The sequence below is a fragment of the Salmo salar genome, chromosome 05 (genome assembly GCF_965601325.2).
Source record: "Salmo salar chromosome 05, fSalSal1, whole genome shotgun sequence".
Taxonomy (NCBI): domain Eukaryota; kingdom Metazoa; phylum Chordata; class Actinopteri; order Salmoniformes; family Salmonidae; genus Salmo; species Salmo salar.
Window position 1 is genome coordinate 91065001 of NC_138295.1, and position 25209 is coordinate 91090209.

At 42.9% G+C, this 25209-nt stretch overlaps 1 protein-coding gene across 4 annotated transcripts in view; it reads left to right on the forward strand.

The window, feature by feature from the left end:
* Positions 1-25209, forward strand: part of LOC106598556 (F-actin-uncapping protein LRRC16A) — a 286920-nt gene that overhangs the window by 128354 nt on the left and 133357 nt on the right. For all 4 annotated transcript variants that reach the window (XM_082975967.1, XM_082975965.1, XM_082975966.1 and 1 more), the window contains exons 13-14: positions 21888-21991; positions 24524-24601. In XM_082975967.1, the coding sequence (XP_082832093.1) occupies positions 21888-21991; positions 24524-24601 (182 nt within the window). The remainder of the gene's footprint in view (positions 1-21887; positions 21992-24523; positions 24602-25209) is intronic.

Consider the following 25209-nt stretch of genomic DNA (forward strand, 5'->3'; position numbering starts at 1 on the left):
TGTTGTTGTTTATATTGTTTATAATGTTGTTGATATTGTTGTCTATATTGTTGTTTAGATTGTTGTCTAGATTGTTGTTAGGTTCAAAGTATTCACCAAAGGTTAAAGCACATTATAAACTGGGTGGTTCCAGCCCTGTATGCTGATTGGCTGAAAGCCATAGTATATTTAAGTAATATATGGCCAATATACCACAGCTACGGGCTTTTCATAGGCACAGCCCTTAGTCGTGGTATATTGGCCATATATCATAAACCCCAGAGGTGCCTTGTTTCTCCTATAAACTGGTTACTAATGTAATTAGAGCAGTAAAAATAAATGTTTTGTCATACCCGTGGTATATGGTCTGATACACCACGGCTGTCAGCCAATCAGCATTCAGGGCTGGAACCACCCAGTTTATAATAGACCGTATACCACGGGTATGATAAAACATGTATTTGTACTGCTCTAATTACGTTAGTAACCAGTTTATAACAGACCGTATACCACGGGTATGATAAAACATGTATTTGTACTGCTCTAATTACGTTAGTAACCAGTTTATAACAGACCGTATACCACGGGTATGATAAAACATGTATTTGTACTGCTCTAATTACGTTGGTAACCAGTTTATAACAGACCGTATACCACGGGTATGATAAAACATGTATTTGTACTGCTCTAATTACGTTGGTAACCAGTTTCTAACAGACCGTATACCACGGGTATGATAAAACATGTATTTGTACTGCTCTAATTACGTTGGTAACCAGTTTCTAACAGACCGTATACCACGGGTATGATAAAACATGTATTTGTACTGCTCTAATTACGTTGGTAACCAGTTTATAACAGACCGTATACCACGGGTATGATAAAACATGTATTTGTACTGCTCTAATTACGTTGGTAACCAGTTTATAACAGACCGTATACCACGGGTATGATAAAACATGTATTTGTACTGCTCTAATTACGTTAGTAACCAGTTTATAACAGACCGTATACCACGGGTATGATAAAACATGTATTTGTACTGCTCTAATTACGTTGGTAACCAGTTTATAACAGACCGTATACCACGGGTATGATAAAACATGTATTTGTACTGCTCTAATTACGTTGGTAACCAGTTTCTAACAGACCGTATACCACGGGTATGATAAAACATGTATTTGTACTGCTCTAATTACGTTAGTAACCAGTTTCTAACAGACCGTATACCACGGGTATGATAAAACATGTATTTGTACTGCTCTAATTACGTTAGTAACCAGTTTCTAACAGACCGTATACCACGGGTATGATAAAACATGTATTTGTACTGCATGTATTTGTACTGCTCTAATTACGTTGGTAACCAGTTTCTAACAGACCGTATACCACGGGTATGATAAAACATGTATTTGTACTGCTCTAATTACGTTGGTAACCAGTTTATAATAGACCGTATACCACGGGTATGATAAAACATGTATTTGTACTGCTCTAATTACGTTAGTAACCAGTTTATAATAGACCGTATACCACGGGTATGATAAAACATGTATTTGTACTACTCTAATTACGTTAGTAACCAGTTTCTAACAGCACTAAGGCACCTCAGGGGTTGGTGGTGTATGGTCAATATACCACGGATAAGGACTGGATCCAGGCACTCCGTGTTGCGTCGTGCTTTAAGAACAGCCCTTAGCCGTGCTATATTGGTCATATACCACACCCCCTCGTGGCGTATTGCTTAGTTGAGCATCATCATAGGAGATCAATTACTCAGTGGGCCTCTGTTCCCACCTCTGATTAAACTGTTCTCACCAACCAGCATGTTGTTAGTAACATGAATTAACATTAACACTAATTAATGACCCTGTTACTGCAGAGGGAGGGAGTCTAATGGAACAGCACTGTTACTGCAGAGGGAGGGAGTCTAATGGAACAATACTGTTACTGCAGAGGGAGGGAGTCTAATGGAACAATACTGTTACTGCAGAGGGAGGGAGTCTAATGGAACAATACTGTTACTGCAGAGGGAGGGAGTCTAATGGAACAATACTGTTACTGCAGAGGGAGGGAGTCTAATGGAACAGCACTGTTACTGCAGAGGGAGGGAGTCTAATGGAACAATACTGTTACTGCAGAGGGAGGGAGTCTAATGGAACAATACTGTTACTGCAGAGGGAGGGAGTCTAATGGAACAATACTGTTACTGCAGAGGGAGGGAGTCTAATGGAACAATACTGTTACTGCAGAGGGAGGGAGTCTAATGGAACAGCACTGTTACTGCAGAGGGAGGGAGTCTAATGGAACAATACTGTTACTGCAGAGGGAGGGAGTCTAATGGAACAATACTGTTACTGCAGAGGGAGGGAGTCTAATGGAACAATACTGTTACTGCAGAGGGAGGGAGTCTAATGGAACAATACTGTTACTGCAGAGGGAGGGAGTCTAATGGAACAATACTGTTACTGCAGAGGGAGGGAGTCTAATGGAACAATACTGTTACTGCAGAGGGAGGGAGTCTAATGGAACAATACTGTTACTGCAGAGGGAGGGAGTCTAATGGAACAATACTGTTACTGCAGAGGGAGGGAGTCTAATGGAACAATACTGTTACTGCAGAGGGAGGGAGTCTAATGGAACAGTACTGTTACTGCAGAGGGAGGGAGTCTAATGGAACAATACTGTTACTGCAGAGGGAGGGAGTCTAATGGAACAATACTGTTACTGCAGAGGGAGGGAGTCTAATGGAACAATACTGTTACTGCAGAGGGAGGGAGTCTAATGGAACAATACTGTTACTGCAGAGGGAGGGAGTCTAATGGAACAATACTGTTACTGCAGAGGGAGGGAGTCTAATGGAACAATACTGTTACTGCAGAGGGAGGGAGTCTAATGGAACAATACTGTTACTGCAGAGGGAGGGAGTCTAATGGAACAATACTGTTACTGCAGAGGGAGGGAGTCTAATGGAACAATACTGTTACTGCAGAGGGAGGGAGTCTAATGGAACAATACTGTTACTGCAGAGGGAGGGAGTCTAATGGAACAGCACTGTTACTGCAGAGGGAGGGAGTCTAATGGAACAATACTGTTACTGCAGAGGGAGGGAGTCTAATGGAACAGCACTGTTACTGCAGAGGGAGGGAGTCTAATGGAACAATACTGTTACTGCAGAGGGAGGGAGTCTAATGGAACAATACTGTTACTGCAGAGGGAGGGAGTCTAATGGAACAATACTGTTACTGCAGAGGGAGGGAGTCTAATGGAACAATACTGTTACTGCAGAGGGAGGGAGTCTAATGGAACAGCACTGTTACTGCAGAGGGAGGGAGTCTAATGGAACAATACTGTTACTGCAGAGGGAGGGAGTCTAATGGAACAATACTGTTACTGCAGAGGGAGGGAGTCTAATGGAACAATACTGTTACTGCAGAGGGAGGGAGTCTAATGGAACAATACTGTTACTGCAGAGGGAGGGAGTCTAATGGAACAATACTGTTACTGCAGAGGGAGGGAGTCTAATGGAACAACACTGTTACTGCAGAGGGAGGGAGTCTAATGGAACAATACTGTTACTGCAGAGGGAGGGAGTCTAATGGAACAATACTGTTACTGCAGAGGGAGGGAGTCTAATGGAACAATACTGTTACTGCAGAGGGAGGGAGTCTAATGGAACAATACTGTTACTGCAGAGGGAGGGAGTCTAATGGAACAATACTGTTACTGCAGAGGGAGGGAGTCTAATGGAACAATACTGTTACTGCAGAGGGAGGGAGTCTAATGGAACAATACTGTTACTGCAGAGGGAGGGAGTCTAATGGAACAATACTGTTACTGCAGAGGGAGGGAGTCTAATGGAACAATACTGTTACTGCAGAGGGAGGGAGTCTAATGGAACAATACTGTTACTGCAGAGGGAGGGAGTCTAATGGAACAATACTGTTACTGCAGAGGGAGGGAGTCTAATGGAACAATACTGTTACTGCAGAGGGAGGGAGTCTAATGGAACAATACTGTTACTGCAGAGGGAGGGAGTCTAATGGAACAATACTGTTACTGCAGAGGGAGGGAGTCTAATGGAACAATACTGTTACTGCAGAGGGAGGGAGTCTAATGGAACAATACTGTTACTGCAGAGGGAGGGAGTCTAATGGAACAATACTGTTACTGCAGAGGGAGGGAGTCTAATGGAACAGCACTGTTACTGCAGAGGGAGGGAGTCTAATGGAACAATACTGTTACTGCAGAGGGAGGGAGTCTAATGGAACAATACTGTTACTGCAGAGGGAGGGAGTCTAATGGAACAATACTGTTACTGCAGAGGGAGGGAGTCTAATGGAACAGCACTGTTACTGCAGAGGGAGGGAGTCTAATGGAACAATACTGTTACTGCAGAGGGAGGGAGTCTAATGGAACAATACTGTTACTGCAGAGGGAGGGAGTCTAATGGAACAATACTGTTACTGCAGAGGGAGGGAGTCTAATGGAACAATACTGTTACTGCAGAGGGAGGGAGTCTAATGGAACAGCACTGTTACTGCAGAGGGAGGGAGTCTAATGGAACAATACTGTTACTGCAGAGGGAGGGAGTCTAATGGAACAATACTGTTACTGCAGAGGGAGGGAGTCTAATGGAACAATACTGTTACTGCAGAGGGAGGGAGTCTAATGGAACAATACTGTTACTGCAGAGGGAGGGAGTCTAATGGAACAATACTGTTACTGCAGAGGGAGGGAGTCTAATGGAACAATACTGTTACTGCAGAGGGAGGGAGTCTAATGGAACAGCACTGTTACTGCAGAGGGAGGGAGTCTAATGGAACAATACTGTTACTGCAGAGGGAGGGAGTCTAATGGAACAGCACTGAGACATTGGTGCTGGAAGTCCGTCAAGCCCCCTCTTTTAGTCTCTCAACCAGACAAATTGTAAACCACCTTAACCTGTTAGGGCTAGGGGGCAGTATTGACACGGCTGGATAAAAAACGTACCCGATTTAATCTGGTTACTACTCCTGCCCAGTAACTAGAATATGCATATAATTATTGGCTTTGGATAGAAAACACCCTAAAGTTTCTAAAACTGTTTGAATGGTGTCTGTGAGTATAACAGAACTCCTATGGCAGGCCAAAACCTGAGAAGATTTCAAGCAGGAAGTGGCCTGTCTGAGAAGTAGTGTTTCATCTTGGCTCTTTTTATTGAAGACTCAGGATCTGTGCAATAACGTGACACTTCCTACGTCTTCCATAGGGTCTCAGAGCCCGGGAAAAAGTTGAACGATATCGAGGCAGGCTCTGGCTGAAACACTTTATCGCTTTTGGCAAGTGGCCACTCAGAGTACTATGGGCTTAGGCGCGTGCCCGCTTCGACCGAATGCTTTCTTTTCCTTTATCTGTTTATCTAAACGCAGATTCCTGGTCGGAATATTATCGCTTTTTTATGAGAAAAATGGCATAAAAATTTATTTTAAACAGCGGTTGACATGCTTCGAAGTACAGTAATGGAATATTTAGAATTCTTTTGTCACGAATTGCGCCATGCTCGTCACCCTTATTTAGCCTTTAGGATAGTGTCTAGAACGCACGAACAAAACGCCGCTGTTTGGATATAACGATGGATTATTTTGGACCAAACCAACATTTGTTATTGAAGTAGAAGTCCTGGGAGTGCATTCTGACGAGGACAACAAAGGTAATAACATTTTTCTTATAGTAAATCTGACTTTGATGAGTGCTAAACCTGCTGGGTGTCTAAATAGCTGGCCCTGTGATGCCGGGCTATCTACTGAGAATATTGCAAAATGTGCTTTCACCGAAAAGCTATTTTAAAATCGGACATATCCAGTGCATAGAGGAGTTCTGTATCTATAATTCTTAAAATAATTGTTATGCTTTTTGTGAACGTTTATCGTGAGTAATTTAGTAAATTCACCGGCAGTGTTCGGTGGGAATGCTAGTCACATGCTAGTCACATGCTAATGTAAAAAGCTGGTTTTTGATATAAATATGAACTTGATTGAACAAAACATGCATGTATTGTATAACATAATGTCCTAAGATTGTCATCTGATGAAGATCATCAAAGGTTAGTGCTACATTTAGCTGTGGTTTGGGTTTATGTGACATTATATGCTTGCTTGAAAAATGGGTGTCTGATTATTTCTGGCTGGGTACTCTGCTGACATAATCTAATGTTTTGCTTTCGTTGTAAAGCCTTTTTGAAATCGGACAGTGTGGTTAGATTAACGAGAGTCTTGGCTTTAAAATGGTGTAAAATAGTCATATTTTTGAAAAATTGAAGTAATAGCATATCTAAGGATTTGAATAACGCGCCACAGGATTCAACTGGCTGTTGAGTAGGTGGGCGTCCCACTGGCCCAGAGAGGTTAAATAACCATAACCTCATAACCTGCCCCCAACTTCATCACTGAGGAAGATGATAATGCTCATCTTGTTTCTATAGTAGGACTGACCCCAATTAGTCCACTGGTCTATAGTTAACCTGCTGGTTAGAGATACTCATGTTGTTTCTATAGTAGGACTGACCCCAATTAGTCCACTGGTCTATAGTTAACCTGCTGGTTAGAGATACTCATGTTGTTTCTATAGTAGGACTGACCCCAATTAGTCCACTGGTCTATAGTTAACCTGCTGGTTAGAGATACTCATGTTGTTTCTATAGTAGGACTGACCCCAATTAGTCCACTGGTCTATAGTTAACCTGCTGGTTAGAGATACTCATGTTGTTTCTATAGTAGGACTGACCCCAATTAGTCCACTGGTCTATAGTTAACCTGCTGGTTAGAGATACTCATGTTGTTTCTATAGTAGGACTGACCCCAATTAGTCCACTGGTCTATAGTTAACCTGCTGGTTAGAGATACTCATGTTGTTTCTATAGTAGGACTGACCCCAATTAGTCCACTGGTCTATAGTTAACCTGCTGGTTAGAGATACTCATGTTGTTTCTATAGTAGGACTGACCCCAATTAGTCCACTGGTCTATAGTTAACCTGCTGGTTAGAGATACTCATGTTGTTTCTATAGTAGGACTGACCCCAATTAGTCCACTGGTCTATAGTTAACCTGCTGGTTAGAGATACTCATGTTGTTTCTATAGTAGGACTGACCCCAATTAGTCCACTGGTCTATAGTTAACCTGCTGGTTAGAGATACTCATGTTGTTTCTATAGTAGGACTGACCCCAATTAGTCCACTGGTCTATAGTTAACCTGCTGGTTAGAGATACTCATGTTGTTTCTATAGTAGGACTGACCCCAATTAGTCCACTGGTCTATAGTTAACCTGCTGGTTAGAGATACTCATGTTGTTTCTATAGTAGGACTGACCCCAATTAGTCCACTGGTCTATAGTTAACCTGCTGGTTAGAGATACTCATGTTGTTTCTATAGTAGGACTGACCCCAATTAGTCCACTGGTCTATAGTTAACCTGCTGGTTAGAGATGCTCATGTTGTTTCTATAGTAGGACTGACCCCAATTAGTCCACTGGTCTATAGTTAACCTGCTGGTTAGAGATACTCATGTTGTTTCTATAGTAGGACTGACCCCAATTAGTCCACTGGTCTATAGTTAACCTGCTGGTTAGAGATACTCATGTTGTTTCTATAGTAGGACTGACCCCAATTAGTCCACTGGTCTATAGTTAACCTGCTGGTTAGAGATACTCATGTTGTTTCTATAGTAGGACTGACCCCAATTAGTCCACTGGTCTATAGTTAACCTGCTGGTTAGAGATACTCATGTTGTTTCTATAGTAGGACTGACCCCAATTAGTCCACTGGTCTATAGTTAACCTGCTGGTTAGAGATACTCATGTTGTTTCTATAGTAGGACTGACCCCAATTAGTCCACTGGTCTATAGTTAACCTGCTGGTTAGAGATACTCATGTTGTTTCTATAGTAGGACTGACCCCAATTAGTCCACTGGTCTATAGTTAACCTGCTGGTTAGAGATACTCATGTTGTTTCTATAGTAGGACTGACCCCAATTAGTCCACTGGTCTATAGTTAACCTGCTGGTTAGAGATACTCATGTTGTTTCTATAGTAGGACTGACCCCAATTAGTCCACTGGTCTATAGTTAACCTGCTGGTTAGAGATACTCATGTTGTTTCTATAGTAGGACTGACCCCAATTAGTCCACTGGTCTATAGTTAACCTGCTGGTTAGAGATACTCATGTTGTTTCTATAGTAGGACTGACCCCAATTAGTCCACTGGTCTATAGTTAACCTGCTGGTTAGAGATACTCATGTTGTTTCTATAGTAGGACTGACCCCAATTAGTCCACTGGTCTATAGTTAACCTGCTGGTTAGAGATACTCATGTTGTTTCTATAGTAGGACTGACCCCAATTAGTCCACTGGTCTATAGTTAACCTGCTGGTTAGAGATACTCATGTTGTTTCTATAGTAGGACTGACCCCAATTAGTCCACTGGTCTATAGTTAACCTGCTGGTTAGAGATACTCATGTTGTTTCTATAGTAGGACTGACCCCAATTAGTCCACTGGTCTATAGTTAACCTGCTGGTTAGAGATACTCATGTTGTTTCTATAGTAGGACTGACCCCAATTAGTCCACTGGTCTATAGTTAACCTGCTGGTTAGAGATACTCATGTTGTTTCTATAGTAGGACTGACCCCAATTAGTCCACTGGTCTATAGTTAACCTGCTGGTTAGAGATACTCATGTTGTTTCTATAGTAGGACTGACCCCAATTAGTCCACTGGTCTATAGTTAACCTGCTGGTTAGAGATACTCATGTTGTTTCTATAGTAGGACTGACCCCAATTAGTCCACTGGTCTATAGTTAACCTGCTGGTTAGAGATACTCATGTTGTTTCTATAGTAGGACTGACCCCAATTAGTCCACTGGTCTATAGTTAACCTGCTGGTTAGAGATACTCATGTTGTTTCTATAGTAGGACTGACCCCAATTAGTCCACTGGTCTATAGTTAACCTGCTGGTTAGAGATACTCATGTTGTTTCTATAGTAGGACTGACCCCAATTAGTCCACTGGTCTATAGTTAACCTGCTGGTTAGAGATACTCATGTTGTTTCTATAGTAGGACTGACCCCAATTAGTCCACTGGTCTATAGTTAACCTGCTGGTTAGAGATACTCATGTTGTTTCTATAGTAGGACTGACCCCAATTAGTCCACTGGTCTATAGTTAACCTGCTGGTTAGAGATACTCATGTTGTTTCTATAGTAGGACTGACCCCAATTAGTCCACTGGTCTATAGTTAACCTGCTGGTTAGAGATACTCATGTTGTTTCTATAGTAGGACTGACCCCAATTAGTCCACTGGTCTATAGTTAACCTGCTGGTTAGAGATACTCATGTTGTTTCTATAGTAGGACTGACCCCAATTAGTCCACTGGTCTATAGTTAACCTGCTGGTTAGAGATACTCATGTTGTTTCTATAGTAGGACTGACCCCAATTAGTCCACTGGTCTATAGTTAACCTGCTGGTTAGAGATACTCATGTTGTTTCTATAGTAGGACTGACCCCAATTAGTCCACTGGTCTATAGTTAACCTGCTGGTTAGAGATACTCATGTTGTTTCTATAGTAGGACTGACCCCAATTAGTCCACTGGTCTATAGTTAACCTGCTGGTTAGAGATACTCATGTTGTTTCTATAGTAGGACTGACCCCAATTAGTCCACTGGTCTATAGTTAACCTGCTGGTTAGAGATACTCATGTTGTTTCTATAGTAGGACTGACCCCAATTAGTCCACTGGTCTATAGTTAACCTGCTGGTTAGAGATACTCATGTTGTTTCTATAGTAGGACTGACCCCAATTAGTCCACTGGTCTATAGTTAACCTGCTGGTTAGAGATACTCATGTTGTTTCTATAGTAGGACTGACCCCAATTAGTCCACTGGTCTATAGTTAACCTGCTGGTTAGAGATACTCATGTTGTTTCTATAGTAGGACTGACCCCAATTAGTCCACTGGTCTATAGTTAACCTGCTGGTTAGAGATACTCATGTTGTTTCTATAGTAGGACTGACCCCAATTAGTCCACTGGTCTATAGTTAACCTGCTGGTTAGAGATACTCATGTTGTTTCTATAGTAGGACTGACCCCAATTAGTCCACTGGTCTATAGTTAACCTGCTGGTTAGAGATACTCATGTTGTTTCTATAGTAGGACTGACCCCAATTAGTCCACTGGTCTATAGTTAACCTGCTGGTTAGAGATACTCATGTTGTTTCTATAGTAGGACTGACCCCAATTAGTCCACTGGTCTATAGTTAACCTGCTGGTTAGAGATACTCATGTTGTTTCTATAGTAGGACTGACCCCAATTAGTCCACTGGTCTATAGTTAACCTGCTGGTTAGAGATACTCATGTTGTTTCTATAGTAGGACTGACCCCAATTAGTCCACTGGTCTATAGTTAACCTGCTGGTTAGAGATACTCATGTTGTTTCTATAGTAGGACTGACCCCAATTAGTCCACTGGTCTATAGTTAACCTGCTGGTTAGAGATACTCATGTTGTTTCTATAGTAGGACTGACCCCAATTAGTCCACTGGTCTATAGTTAACCTGCTGGTTAGAGATACTCATGTTGTTTCTATAGTAGGACTGACCCCAATTAGTCCACTGGTCTATAGTTAACCTGCTGGTTAGAGATACTCATGTTGTTTCTATAGTAGGACTGACCCCAATTAGTCCACTGGTCTATAGTTAACCTGCTGGTTAGAGATACTCATGTTGTTTCTATAGTAGGACTGACCCCAATTAGTCCACTGGTCTATAGTTAACCTGCTGGTTAGAGATACTCATGTTGTTTCTATAGTAGGACTGACCCCAATTAGTCCACTGGTCTATAGTTAACCTGCTGGTTAGAGATACTCATGTTGTTTCTATAGTAGGACTGACCCCAATTAGTCCACTGGTCTATAGTTAACCTGCTGGTTAGAGATACTCATGTTGTTTCTATAGTAGGACTGACCCCAATTAGTCCACTGGTCTATAGTTAACCTGCTGGTTAGAGATACTCATGTTGTTTCTATAGTAGGACTGACCCCAATTAGTCCACTGGTCTATAGTTAACCTGCTGGTTAGAGATACTCATGTTGTTTCTATAGTAGGACTGACCCCAATTAGTCCACTGGTCTATAGTTAACCTGCTGGTTAGAGATACTCATGTTGTTTCTATAGTAGGACTGACCCCAATTAGTCCACTGGTCTATAGTTAACCTGCTGGTTAGAGATACTCATGTTGTTTCTATAGTAGGACTGACCCCAATTAGTCCACTGGTCTATAGTTAACCTGCTGGTTAGAGATACTCATGTTGTTTCTATAGTAGGACTGACCCCAATTAGTCCACTGGTCTATAGTTAACCTGCTGGTTAGAGATACTCATGTTGTTTCTATAGTAGGACTGACCCCAATTAGTCCACTGGTCTATAGTTAACCTGCTGGTTAGAGATACTCATGTTGTTTCTATAGTAGGACTGACCCCAATTAGTCCACTGGTCTATAGTTAACCTGCTGGTTAGAGATACTCATGTTGTTTCTATAGTAGGACTGACCCCAATTAGTCCACTGGTCTATAGTTAACCTGCTGGTTAGAGATACTCATGTTGTTTCTATAGTAGGACTGACCCCAATTAGTCCACTGGTCTATAGTTAACCTGCTGGTTAGAGATACTCATGTTGTTTCTATAGTAGGACTGACCCCAATTAGTCCACTGGTCTATAGTTAACCTGCTGGTTAGAGATACTCATGTTGTTTCTATAGTAGGACTGACCCCAATTAGTCCACTGGTCTATAGTTAACCTGCTGGTTAGAGATACTCATGTTGTTTCTATAGTAGGACTGACCCCAATTAGTCCACTGGTCTATAGTTAACCTGCTGGTTAGAGATACTCATGTTGTTTCTATAGTAGGACTGACCCCAATTAGTCCACTGGTCTATAGTTAACCTGCTGGTTAGAGATACTCATGTTGTTTCTATAGTAGGACTGACCCCAATTAGTCCACTGGTCTATAGTTAACCTGCTGGTTAGAGATACTCATGTTGTTTCTATAGTAGGACTGACCCCAATTAGTCCACTGGTCTATAGTTAACCTGCTGGTTAGAGATACTCATGTTGTTTCTATAGTAGGACTGACCCCAATTAGTCCACTGGTCTATAGTTAACCTGCTGGTTAGAGATACTCATGTTGTTTCTATAGTAGGACTGACCCCAATTAGTCCACTGGTCTATAGTTAACCTGCTGGTTAGAGATACTCATGTTGTTTCTATAGTAGGACTGACCCCAATTAGTCCACTGGTCTATAGTTAACCTGCTGGTTAGAGATACTCATGTTGTTTCTATAGTAGGACTGACCCCAATTAGTCCACTGGTCTATAGTTAACCTGCTGGTTAGAGATACTCATGTTGTTTCTATAGTAGGACTGACCCCAATTAGTCCACTGGTCTATAGTTAACCTGCTGGTTAGAGATACTCATGTTGTTTCTATAGTAGGACTGACCCCAATTAGTCCACTGGTCTATAGTTAACCTGCTGGTTAGAGATACTCATGTTGTTTCTATAGTAGGACTGACCCCAATTAGTCCACTGGTCTATAGTTAACCTGCTGGTTAGAGATACTCATGTTGTTTCTATAGTAGGACTGACCCCAATTAGTCCACTGGTCTATAGTTAACCTGCTGGTTAGAGATACTCATGTTGTTTCTATAGTAGGACTGACCCCAATTAGTCCACTGGTCTATAGTTAACCTGCTGGTTAGAGATACTCATGTTGTTTCTATAGTAGGACTGACCCCAATTAGTCCACTGGTCTATAGTTAACCTGCTGGTTAGAGATACTCATGTTGTTTCTATAGTAGGACTGACCCCAATTAGTCCACTGGTCTATAGTTAACCTGCTGGTTAGAGATACTCATGTTGTTTCTATAGTAGGACTGACCCCAATTAGTCCACTGGTCTATAGTTAACCTGCTGGTTAGAGATACTCATGTTGTTTCTATAGTAGGACTGACCCCAATTAGTCCACTGGTCTATAGTTAACCTGCTGGTTAGAGATACTCATGTTGTTTCTATAGTAGGACTGACCCCAATTAGTCCACTGGTCTATAGTTAACCTGCTGGTTAGAGATACTCATGTTGTTTCTATAGTAGGACTGACCCCAATTAGTCCACTGGTCTATAGTTAACCTGCTGGTTAGAGATACTCATGTTGTTTCTATAGTAGGACTGACCCCAATTAGTCCACTGGTCTATAGTTAACCTGCTGGTTAGAGATACTCATGTTGTTTCTATAGTAGGACTGACCCCAATTAGTCCACTGGTCTATAGTTAACCTGCTGGTTAGAGATACTCATGTTGTTTCTATAGTAGGACTGACCCCAATTAGTCCACTGGTCTATAGTTAACCTGCTGGTTAGAGATACTCATGTTGTTTCTATAGTAGGACTGACCCCAATTAGTCCACTGGTCTATAGTTAACCTGCTGGTTAGAGATACTCATGTTGTTTCTATAGTAGGACTGACCCCAATTAGTCCACTGGTCTATAGTTAACCTGCTGGTTAGAGATACTCATGTTGTTTCTATAGTAGGACTGACCCCAATTAGTCCACTGGTCTATAGTTAACCTGCTGGTTAGAGATACTCATGTTGTTTCTATAGTAGGACTGACCCCAATTAGTCCACTGGTCTATAGTTAACCTGCTGGTTAGAGATACTCATGTTGTTTCTATAGTAGGACTGACCCCAATTAGTCCACTGGTCTATAGTTAACCTGCTGGTTAGAGATACTCATGTTGTTTCTATAGTAGGACTGACCCCAATTAGTCCACTGGTCTATAGTTAACCTGCTGGTTAGAGATACTCATGTTGTTTCTATAGTAGGACTGACCCCAATTAGTCCACTGGTCTATAGTTAACCTGCTGGTTAGAGATACTCATGTTGTTTCTATAGTAGGACTGACCCCAATTAGTCCACTGGTCTATAGTTAACCTGCTGGTTAGAGATACTCATGTTGTTTCTATAGTAGGACTGACCCCAATTAGTCCACTGGTCTATAGTTAACCTGCTGGTTAGAGATACTCATGTTGTTTCTATAGTAGGACTGACCCCAATTAGTCCACTGGTCTATAGTTAACCTGCTGGTTAGAGATACTCATGTTGTTTCTATAGTAGGACTGACCCCAATTAGTCCACTGGTCTATAGTTAACCTGCTGGTTAGAGATACTCATGTTGTTTCTATAGTAGGACTGACCCCAATTAGTCCACTGGTCTATAGTTAACCTGCTGGTTAGAGATACTCATGTTGTTTCTATAGTAGGACTGACCCCAATTAGTCCACTGGTCTATAGTTAACCTGCTGGTTAGAGATACTCATGTTGTTTCTATAGTAGGACTGACCCCAATTAGTCCACTGGTCTATAGTTAACCTGCTGGTTAGAGATACTCATGTTGTTTCTATAGTAGGACTGACCCCAATTAGTCCACTGGTCTATAGTTAACCTGCTGGTTAGAGATACTCATGTTGTTTCTATAGTAGGACTGACCCCAATTAGTCCACTGGTCTATAGTTAACCTGCTGGTTAGAGATACTCATGTTGTTTCTATAGTAGGACTGACCCCAATTAGTCCACTGGTCTATAGTTAACCTGCTGGTTAGAGATACTCATGTTGTTTCTATAGTAGGACTGACCCCAATTAGTCCACTGGTCTATAGTTAACCTGCTGGTTAGAGATACTCATGTTGTTTCTATAGTAGGACTGACCCCAATTAGTCCACTGGTCTATAGTTAACCTGCTGGTTAGAGATACTCATGTTGTTTCTATAGTAGGACTGACCCCAATTAGTCCACTGGTCTATAGTTAACCTGCTGGTTAGAGATACTCATGTTGTTTCTATAGTAGGACTGACCCCAATTAGTCCACTGGTCTATAGTTAACCTGCTGGTTAGAGATACTCATGTTGTTTCTATAGTAGGACTGACCCCAATTAGTCCACTGGTCTATAGTTAACCTGCTGGTTAGAGATACTCATGTTGTTTCTATAGTAGGACTGACCCCAATTAGTCCACTGGTCTATAGTTAACCTGCTGGTTAGAGATACTCATGTTGTTTCTATAGTAGGACTGACCCCAATTAGTCCACTGGTCTATAGTTAACCTGCTGGTTAGAGATACTCATGTTGTTTCTATAGTAGGACTGACCCCAATTAGTCCACTGGTCTATAGTTAACCTGCTGGTTAGAGATACTCATGTTGTTTCTATAGTAGGACTGACCCCAATTAGTCCACTGGTCTATAGTTAACCTGCTGGTTAGAGATACTCATGTTGTTTCTATAGTAGGACTGACCCCAATTAGTCCACTGGTCTATAGTTAACCTGCTGGTTAGAGATACTCATGTTGTTTCTATAGTAGGACTGACCCCAATTAGTCCACTGGTCTATAGTTAACCTGCTGGTTAGAGATACTCATGTTGTTTCTATAGTAGGACTGACCCCAATTAGTCCACTGGTCTATAGTTAACCTGCTGGTTAGAGATACTCATGTTGTTTCTATAGTAGGACTGACCCCAATTAGTCCACTGGTCTATAGTTAACCTGCTGGTTAGAGATACTCATGTTGTTTCTATAGTAGGACTGACCCCAATTAGTCCACTGGTCTATAGTTAACCTGCTGGTTAGAGATACTCATGTTGTTTCTATAGTAGGACTGACCCCAATTAGTCCACTGGTCTATAGTTAACCTGCTGGTTAGAGATACTCATGTTGTTTCTATAGTAGGACTGACCCCAATTAGTCCACTGGTCTATAGTTAACCTGCTGGTTAGAGATACTCATGTTGTTTCTATAGTAGGACTGACCCCAATTAGTCCACTGGTCTATAGTTAACCTGCTGGTTAGAGATACTCATGTTGTTTCTATAGTAGGACTGACCCCAATTAGTCCACTGGTCTATAGTTAACCTGCTGGTTAGAGATACTCATGTTGTTTCTATAGTAGGACTGACCCCAATTAGTCCACTGGTCTATAGTTAACCTGCTGGTTAGAGATACTCATGTTGTTTCTATAGTAGGACTGACCCCAATTAGTCCACTGGTCTATAGTTAACCTGCTGGTTAGAGATACTCATGTTGTTTCTATAGTAGGACTGACCCCAATTAGTCCACTGGTCTATAGTTAACCTGCTGGTTAGAGATGCTCATGTTGTTTCTATAGTAGGACTGACCCCAATTAGTCCACTGGTCTATAGTTAACCTGCTGGTTAGAGATGCTCATGTTGTTTCTATAGTAGGACTGACCCCAATTAGTCCACTGGTCTATAGTTAACCTGCTGGTTAGAGATGCTCATGTTGTTTCTATAGTAGGACTGACCCCAATTAGTCCACTGGTCTATAGTTAACCTGCTGGTTAGAGATACTCATGTTGTTTCTATAGTAGGACTGACCCCAATTAGTCCACTGGTCTATAGTTAACCTGCTGGTTAGAGATACTCATGTTGTTTCTATAGTAGGACTGACCCCAATTAGTCCACTGGTCTATAGTTAACCTGCTGGTTAGAGATACTCATGTTGTTTCTATAGTAGGACTGACCCCAATTAGTCCACTGGTCTATAGTTAACCTGCTGGTTAGAGATACTCATGTTGTTTCTATAGTAGGACTGACCCCAATTAGTCCACTGGTCTATAGTTAACCTGCTGGTTAGAGATACTCATGTTGTTTCTATAGTAGGACTGACCCCAATTAGTCCACTGGTCTATAGTTAACCTGCTGGTTAGAGATACTCATGTTGTTTCTATAGTAGGACTGACCCCAATTAGTCCACTGGTCTATAGTTAACCTGCTGGTTAGAGATAGCTGGTTAGAGATGCTCATGTTGTTTCTATAGTAGGACTGACCCCAATTAGTCCACTGGTCTATAGTTAACCTGCTGGTTAGAGATGCTCATGTTGTTTCTATAGTAGGACTGACCCCAATTAGTCCACTGGTCTATAGTTAACCTGCTGGTTAGAGATGCTCATGTTGTTTCTATAGTAGGACTGACCCCAATTAGTCCACTGGTCTATAGTTAACCTGCTGGTTAGAGATGGTTAACCTGCTGGTTAGAGATACTCATGTTGTTTCTATAGTAGGACTGACCCCAATTAGTCCACTGGTCTATAGTTAACCTGCTGGTTAGAGATACTCATGTTGTTTCTATAGTAGGACTGACCCCAATTAGTCCACTGGTCTATAGTTAACCTGCTGGTTAGAGATGCTCATGTTGTTTCTATAGTAGGACTGACCCCAATTAGTCCACTGGTCTATAGTTAACCTGCTGGTTAGAGATGCTCATGTTGTTTCTATAGTAGGACTGACCCCAATTAGTCCACTGGTCTATAGTTAACCTGCTGGTTAGAGATACTCATGTTGTTTCTATAGTAGGACTGACCCCAATTAGTCCACTGGTCTATAGTTAACCTGCTGGTTAGAGATACTCATGTTGTTTCTATAGTAGGACTGACCCCAATTAGTCCACTGGTCTATAGTTAACCTGCTGGTTAGAGATACTCATGTTGTTTCTATAGTAGGACTGACCCCAATTAGTCCACTGGTCTATAGTTAACCTGCTGGTTAGAGATACTCATGTTGTTTCTATAGTAGGACTGACCCCAATTAGTCCACTGGTCTATAGTTAACCTGCTGGTTAGAGATACTCATGTTGTTTCTATAGTAGGACTGACCCCAATTAGTCCACTGGTCTATAGTTAACCTGCTGGTTAGAGATACTCATGTTGTTTCTATAGTAGGACTGACCCCAATTAGTCCACTGGTCTATAGTTAACCTGCTGGTTAGAGATACTCATGTTGTTTCTATAGTAGGACTGACCCCAATTAGTCCACTGGTCTATAGTTAACCTGCTGGTTAGAGATACTCATGTTGTTTCTATAGTAGGACTGACCCCAATTAGTCCACTGGTCTATAGTTAACCTGCTGGTTAGAGATACTCATGTTGTTTCTATAGTAGGACTGACCCCAATTAGTCCACTGGTCTATAGTTAACCTGCTGGTTAGAGATACTCATGTTGTTTCTATAGTAGGACTGACCCCAATTAGTCCACTGGTCTATAGTTAACCTGCTGGTTAGAGATACTCATGTTGTTTCTATAGTAGGACTGACCCCAATTAGTCCACTGGTCTATAGTTAACCTGCTGGTTAGAGATACTCATGTTGTTTCTATAGTAGGACTGACCCCAATTAGTCCACTGGTCTATAGTTAACCTGCTGGTTAGAGATACTCATGTTGTTTCTATAGTAGGACTGACCCCAATTAGTCCACTGGTCTATAGTTAACCTGCTGGTTAGAGATACTCATGTTGTTTCTATAGTAAACTCTTCGTCTCCTCTCTCTCTCCTGCTCTCTCTCGCTCTCTCTCTCTCTCTCTCTCTCTCTCTCTCTCTCTCTCTCTCTCTCTCTCTCGCTCTCTCCTCTCTCTCTCTCTCTCCCTCTCTCTCTCTCTCTCTCTCTCTCTCTCTCTCTCTCTCTCTCTCTCTCTCTCTCTCTCTCTCTCTCTCTCTCTCTCTCTCTCCCTCTCTCTCTCTCTCTCTCCCTCCCTCCCTCTCTCTCTCTCCCTCGCTCCCTCTCTCTTCTCTCCTCTCTCTCTCTCACTTTCTCTTTCTCTGTAATAGCCTGTAATTCCATAGATCAACTTTCTTCATGCTTCAAAATGCCCCCTAATGACTGGTATTTATCTGTCTATTGATTGGTTCTCCCAGGAGAGAGGCCAGTTCCTCAGAGTTCACACTGACTTATGGGAGTTTGATTCTGGGCCAGAGAGATCCCTCACTCTCTGTCTATCCCTCTATAGCCAGAGAGATCCCTCACTGTCTGTCTATCCCTCTATAGCCAGAGAGATCCCTCACTGGCTGTCTATCCCTCTATAGCCAGGTAGATTGGTGACTGGCTGTCTAACCCTCTATAGCCAGGTAGATTGGTGACTGGCTGTCTATCCCTCTATAGCCAGGTAGATTGGTGACTGGCTGTCTATCCCTCTATAGCCAGGTAGATTGGTGACTGTCAATCTAACCCTCTATAGCCAGGTAGATTGGTGACTGGCTGTCTAACCCTCTATAGCCAGGTAGATTGGTGACTGGCTGTTTATCCCTCTATAGCCAGGTAGATTGGTGACTGGCTGTCTATCCCTCTATAGCCAGGTAGATTGTTGACTGGCTGTCTAACCCTCTATAGCCAGGTAGATTGGTGACTGGCTGTCTAACCCTCTATAGCCAGGTAGATTGGTGACTGGCTGTCTAACCCTCTATAGCCAGGTAGATTGGTGACTGTCTGTCTAACCCTCTATAGCCAGGTAGATTGGTGACTGGCTGTCTATCCCTCTATAGCCAGGTAGATTGGTGACTGGCTGTCTAACCCTCTATAGCCAGGTAGATTGTTGACTGGCTGTCTAACCCTCTATAGCCAGGTAGATTGGTGACTGGCTGTCTAACCCTCTATAGCCAGGTAGATTGGTGACTGGCTGTCTAACCCTCTATAGCCAGGTAGATTGGTGACTGTCTGTCTAACCCTCTATAGCCAGGTAGATTGGTGACTGGCTGTCTATCCCTCTATAGCCAGGTAGATTGGTGACTGGCTGTCTATCCCTCTATAGCCAGGTAGATTGGTGACTGTCTGTCTAACCCTCTATAGCCAGGTAGATTGGTGACTGGCTGTCTAACCCTCTATAGCCAGGTAGATTGGTGACTGGCTGTCTAACCCTCTATAGCCAGGTAGATTGGTGACTGGCTGTCTAACCCTCTATAGCCAGGTAGATTGGTGACATTGACCATATAGAGTTGGCTGGTCCCAGATCAGTGTTTGATGTGACATTGACCATATAGAGTTGGCTGGTCCCAGATCAGTGTTTGATGTGACATTGACCTTATAGAGTTGGCTGGTCCCAGATCAGTGTTTGATGTGACCTTGATCATATAGAGTTGGCTGGTCCCAGATCAGTGTTTGATGTGACATTGACCATATAGAGTTGGCTGGTCCCACATGTACAGGTACTGTGTGTGAGCGAAGTCTTGCATCTTGTTCATCACAATATCTGCGTTGCTGCTCGTGAAACGTCATTTCGCTGACTCACCTTTAATATGTAAATGTTACCAGGTGGTGTTACCAGGTGGTGTTACCTGGTAGTTTTACCTGGTAGTTTTACCTGGTGGTGATGCCTGGTGGTGATGCCTGGTGGTGTTGCCTGGTGGTGTTGCCTGGTGATGATACCTGGTGCTGTTACCTGGTAGTGTTACCTGGTAGTGTTACCTTGTGGTGTTACCTGTTGGTGATCCCTAGTGGTGATCCCTAGTGGTGTTACCTGGTGTTGTTACCTGGTGGTGTTACCTGGTGGTGTTACCTGGGGGTGTTACCTGGGGGTGATACCTGGGGGTGATACCTGGTGGTGTTACCTGGGGGTGATACCTGGTGGTGTTACCTGGGGGTGATACCTGGTGGTGTTACCTGGGGGTGATACCTGGTGGTGTTACCTGGGGGTGATACCTGGTGGTGTTACCTGGTGGTGTTACCTGGGGGTGATACCTGGGGGTGATACCTGGTGGTGTTACCTGGTCCTGATACCTGGTAGTTTTACCTGCTGGTGTTACCAGGTGGTGTTACCTGGTAGTTTTATCTGGTGGTGTTACCTGGTGGTGATACCTAGTGGTGTTACCTGGTGGTGTTACCAGGTGGTGTTACCTGGTAGTTTTATCTGGTGGCGTTACCTGGTGGTGTTACCTGGTGGTGATCCCTAGTGGTGTTACCGGTTGGTGTTACCTGGTGGTGATACCTGGTGGTGTTACCTGGTAGTTTTATCTGGTGGTGTTACCTGGTGGTGTTACCTGGTGGTGATCCCTAGTGGTGTTACCTGGTGGTGATACCTAGTGGTGTTACCTGGTGGTGTTACCAGGTGGTGTTACCTGGTAGTTTTATCTGGTGGCGTTACCTGGTGGTGTTACCTGGTGGTGATCCCTAGTGGTGTTACCGGTTGGTGTTACCTGGTGGTGATACCTGGTGGTGTTACCTGGTAGTTTTATCTGGTGGTGTTACCTGGTGGTGTTACCTGGTGGTGATCCCTAGTGGTGTTACCTGGTGGTGTTACCTGGTGGTGTTACCTGGTGGTGTTACCTGGTGGTGATCCCTGGTGGTGATCCCTGGTGGTGATCCCTGGTGGTGATCCCTGGTGGTGATCCCTGGTGGTGATCCCTGGTGGTGATCCCTGGTGCCTGGTGGTGATCCCTAGTGGTGTTAACTGGTGGTGTAACCTGCTAGACCTTCCACAGGAACATAAACGGAACACTTTACATGTAAACCTTTTGCTTTCTATGCATTAATTTTATTAAAGGCGAAAGTTCACCACTGTGTTACATTAGAGCATCCTCTAACCTGTTCTCTGTACCCAGGGGGAACAGGCCTGTATTACTGTACATCACCTCTCTGTCTCTAACCATCCTCTAACCTGTTCTCTGTACCCAGGGGGGAACAGGCCTGTATTACTGTACATCACCTCTCTGTCTCTAACCATCCTCTAACCTGTTCTCTGTACCCAGGGGGGAACAGGCCTGTATTACTGTACATTATCTCTCTGTCTCTAACCATCCTCTAACCTGTTCTCTGTACCCAGGGGGGAACAGGCCTGTATTACTGTACATTATCTCTCTGTCTCTAACCATCCTCTAACCTGTTCTCTGTACCCAGGGGGAACAGGCCTGTATTACTGTACATTATCTCTCTGTCTCTAACCATCCTCTACCCCTCTGTGTATTGGTCCAGGGGGGAACAGGCCTGTATTACTGTACATTATCTCTCTGTCTCTAACCATCCTCTACCCCTCTGTGTATTGGTCCAGGGGTGAACAGCCTTGCCCAGTCACTGAGTGCCAACCAGTCCATCCCCAGCACCCTCAGTCACCTGGACCTCTCAGGGAACATACTGCGGGCAGACGACATCCCGGTAGGTGGCGACATGGTCATATCTGTCTTGGTCACCTCCTTAATAACAGAGACATAATGGGTAGAGTTCAAAGGAGAAAGGGACTTTGTTCATTTGCACAACTATTGAAACAAGAGTTAAATGAAGACGGGAGAGATCCAGCTGAACCAGCTCGTCTAGTCTTCACACACCAAGTCCTATTGCGTCATCTCCCCTCCTCCGAGCCAGAGAGACGCACAACACAACCGCAGTCCAAATCAGACTGATATCTAGCATCAATGAAACCACATAGATTGTGTTCGCTAGTCTCTCTACCCAGCTCAGTGTTGATGCCTGTAGTCAGCTGGGTTTAAATCAGTCATCTGACTGGAGGATCACCTTGTAGATCTGACACACTGTGAGCCACTAGAGCCTGATGGGAAGGTTGATGTCAGAGGACAAGTCCTTCTGATTGGCTTAATGGGTGATGGATTAGAAGCCTTCACTTTCTGAGACTGTCAGGCCTGATGTAGCTTGGTCCGGGGTTCCCATGGGAACGGGTGCCCACACACACACAGACACACACATCTACTGACCTCAGTGCTCTCAGCATAGCTGTTGATCACAATCTTGAAGGGTCACCCATGACAACCCCTGACCAGAGATACAATGGCCTTCAGAGAAAGGAGGTAGCTATTCACTATACGTTGGCAGGAAGCAGGATTACCTGTTACCTATAGACCATCATTTATCCAGACAGGATTACCTGTTACCTATAGACAGCATCAGACCATCATTTATCCAGACAGGATTACCTGTTACCTTTATCCAGACAGGATTACCTGTTACCTATAGACCATCATCTATCCAGACAGGATTACCTGTTACCTGTAGACCATCATTTATCCAGACAGGATTACCTGTTACCTATAGACCATCATCTATCCAGACAGGATTACCTGTTACATGTAGACCATCATTTATCCAGACAGGATTACCTGTTACCTATAGACAGCATCAGACCATCATTTATCCAGACAGGATTACCTGTTACCTATAGACCATCATTTATCCAGACAGGATTACCTGTTACCTATAGACAGCATCAGACCATCATCTATCCAGACAGGATTACCTGTTACCTTTATCCAGACAGGATTACCTGTTACCTATAGACCATCATTTATCCAGACAGGATTACCTGATACCTATAGAAAGCATCAGACCATTTATCCAGACAGGATTACCTGTTACCTATAGAAAGCATCAGACCATTTATCCAGACAGGATTACCTGTTACCTATAGACCATCATTTATCCAGACAGGATTACCTGTTACCTATAGACCATCATTTATCCAGACAGGATTACCTGTTACCTATAGACCATCATTTATCCAGACAGGATTACCTGTTACCTATAGACCATCATTTATCCAGACAGGATTACCTGTTACCTGTAGACCATTTATCCAGACAGGATTACCTGTTACCTATAGACCATCATTTATCCAGACAGGATTACCTGTTACCTATAGACAGCATCAGACCATCATTTATCCAGACAGGATTACCTGTTACCTATAGACCATCATTTGTCCAGACAGGATTACCTGATACCTATAGAAAGCATCAGACCATTTATCCAGACAGGATTACCTGTTACCTATAGAAAGCATCAGTCCATTTATCCAGACAGGATTACCTGTTACCTATAGACCATCATTTATCCAGACAGGATTACCGGTTACCTATAGACCATCATTTATCCAGACAGGATTACCTGTTACCTATAGACAGCATCAGACCATTTATCCAGACAGGATTACCTGTTACCTATAGACCATCATTTATCCAGACAGGATTACCTGTTACCTATAGACCATCATCTATCCAGACAGGATTACCTGTTACCTGTAGACCATCATTTATCCAGACAGGATTACCTGTTACCTATAGACAGCATCAGACCATCATTTATCCAGACAGGATTACCTGTTACCTATAGACCATCATTTATCCAGACAGGATTACCTGTTACCTATAGACAGCATCAGACCATTTATCCAGACAGGATTACCTGTTACCTATAGACCATCATTTATCCAGACAGGATTACCTGTTACCTATAGACCATCATTTATCCAGACAGGATTACCTGTTACCTATAGACAGCATCAGACCATTTATCCAGACAGGATTACCTGTTACCTATAGACCATCATTTATCCAGACAGGATTACCTGTTACCTATAGACCATCATTTATCCAGACAGGATTACCTGTTACTTATAGACCATCATTTATCCAGACAGGATTACCTGTTACCTATAGACCATCATTTATCCAGACAGGATTACCTGTTACCTATAGACCATCATTTATCCAGACAGGATTACCTGTTACTTATAGACCATCATTTATCCAGACAGGATTACCTGTTACCTATAGACCATCATTTATCCAGACAGGATTACCTGTTACCTATAGACAGCATCAGACCATCATTCATCTATCCAGACTGTCTTTGTGTACTAGTGCTAAAACGTGTGTTTTTCCTCCATTTTTCGACCAGCATTTCTACCATTTCCTGGGCCAACCCAACAGCCTGACGACTCTGGACTTGTCCAACACAGACTGTTCTCTGGACCTGGTGAGTGAGACAATAGTCTGGTGTGCATTTCCTGCGTGTAGGATTACGTGTGTGTGTGTGTGTGTGTGTGTGTGTGTGTGTGTGTGTGTGTGTGTGTGTGTGTGTGTGTGTGTGTATGTGTGTGTGTGTGAGCTTGTGTTTTACTATATTGTTTATGGTATGGTAGCTAGATGTGTTTTCTTTCTACTAAATGTCTTGGTAAGTGGCAATATTTAACAAACTTTAAACTACTTATTTTAGGAGACAGTGCTCTGCGAGCAGGCAGCAGGCAGGCTGGGATTGACAGTTCTGGTCGCCTAGTGATGGACCTTAATCCCGCTTCAGAAGCGGCATTACTTTACAGACAAGTAAAATGCCGTTCATGTCTCCAGAGAAGGTTTCGTGTCGGCGTTTAAAAAGCCGTAGTGTTGCCTACCTTAAAAGACAAAACAAACATGCCGTAGCCAAGGTGTTTTCCAGGAGCGACGTACCATGATATCTGAATAGACTCATCAATACAGCCTACTGTAGTTTCATATGAGACAAAAACACCATCACCCACTCAGAGGGAGGGAGAGAGAGGAGGGACATACCATGATATCTGAATAGACTCATCGATACAGCCTACT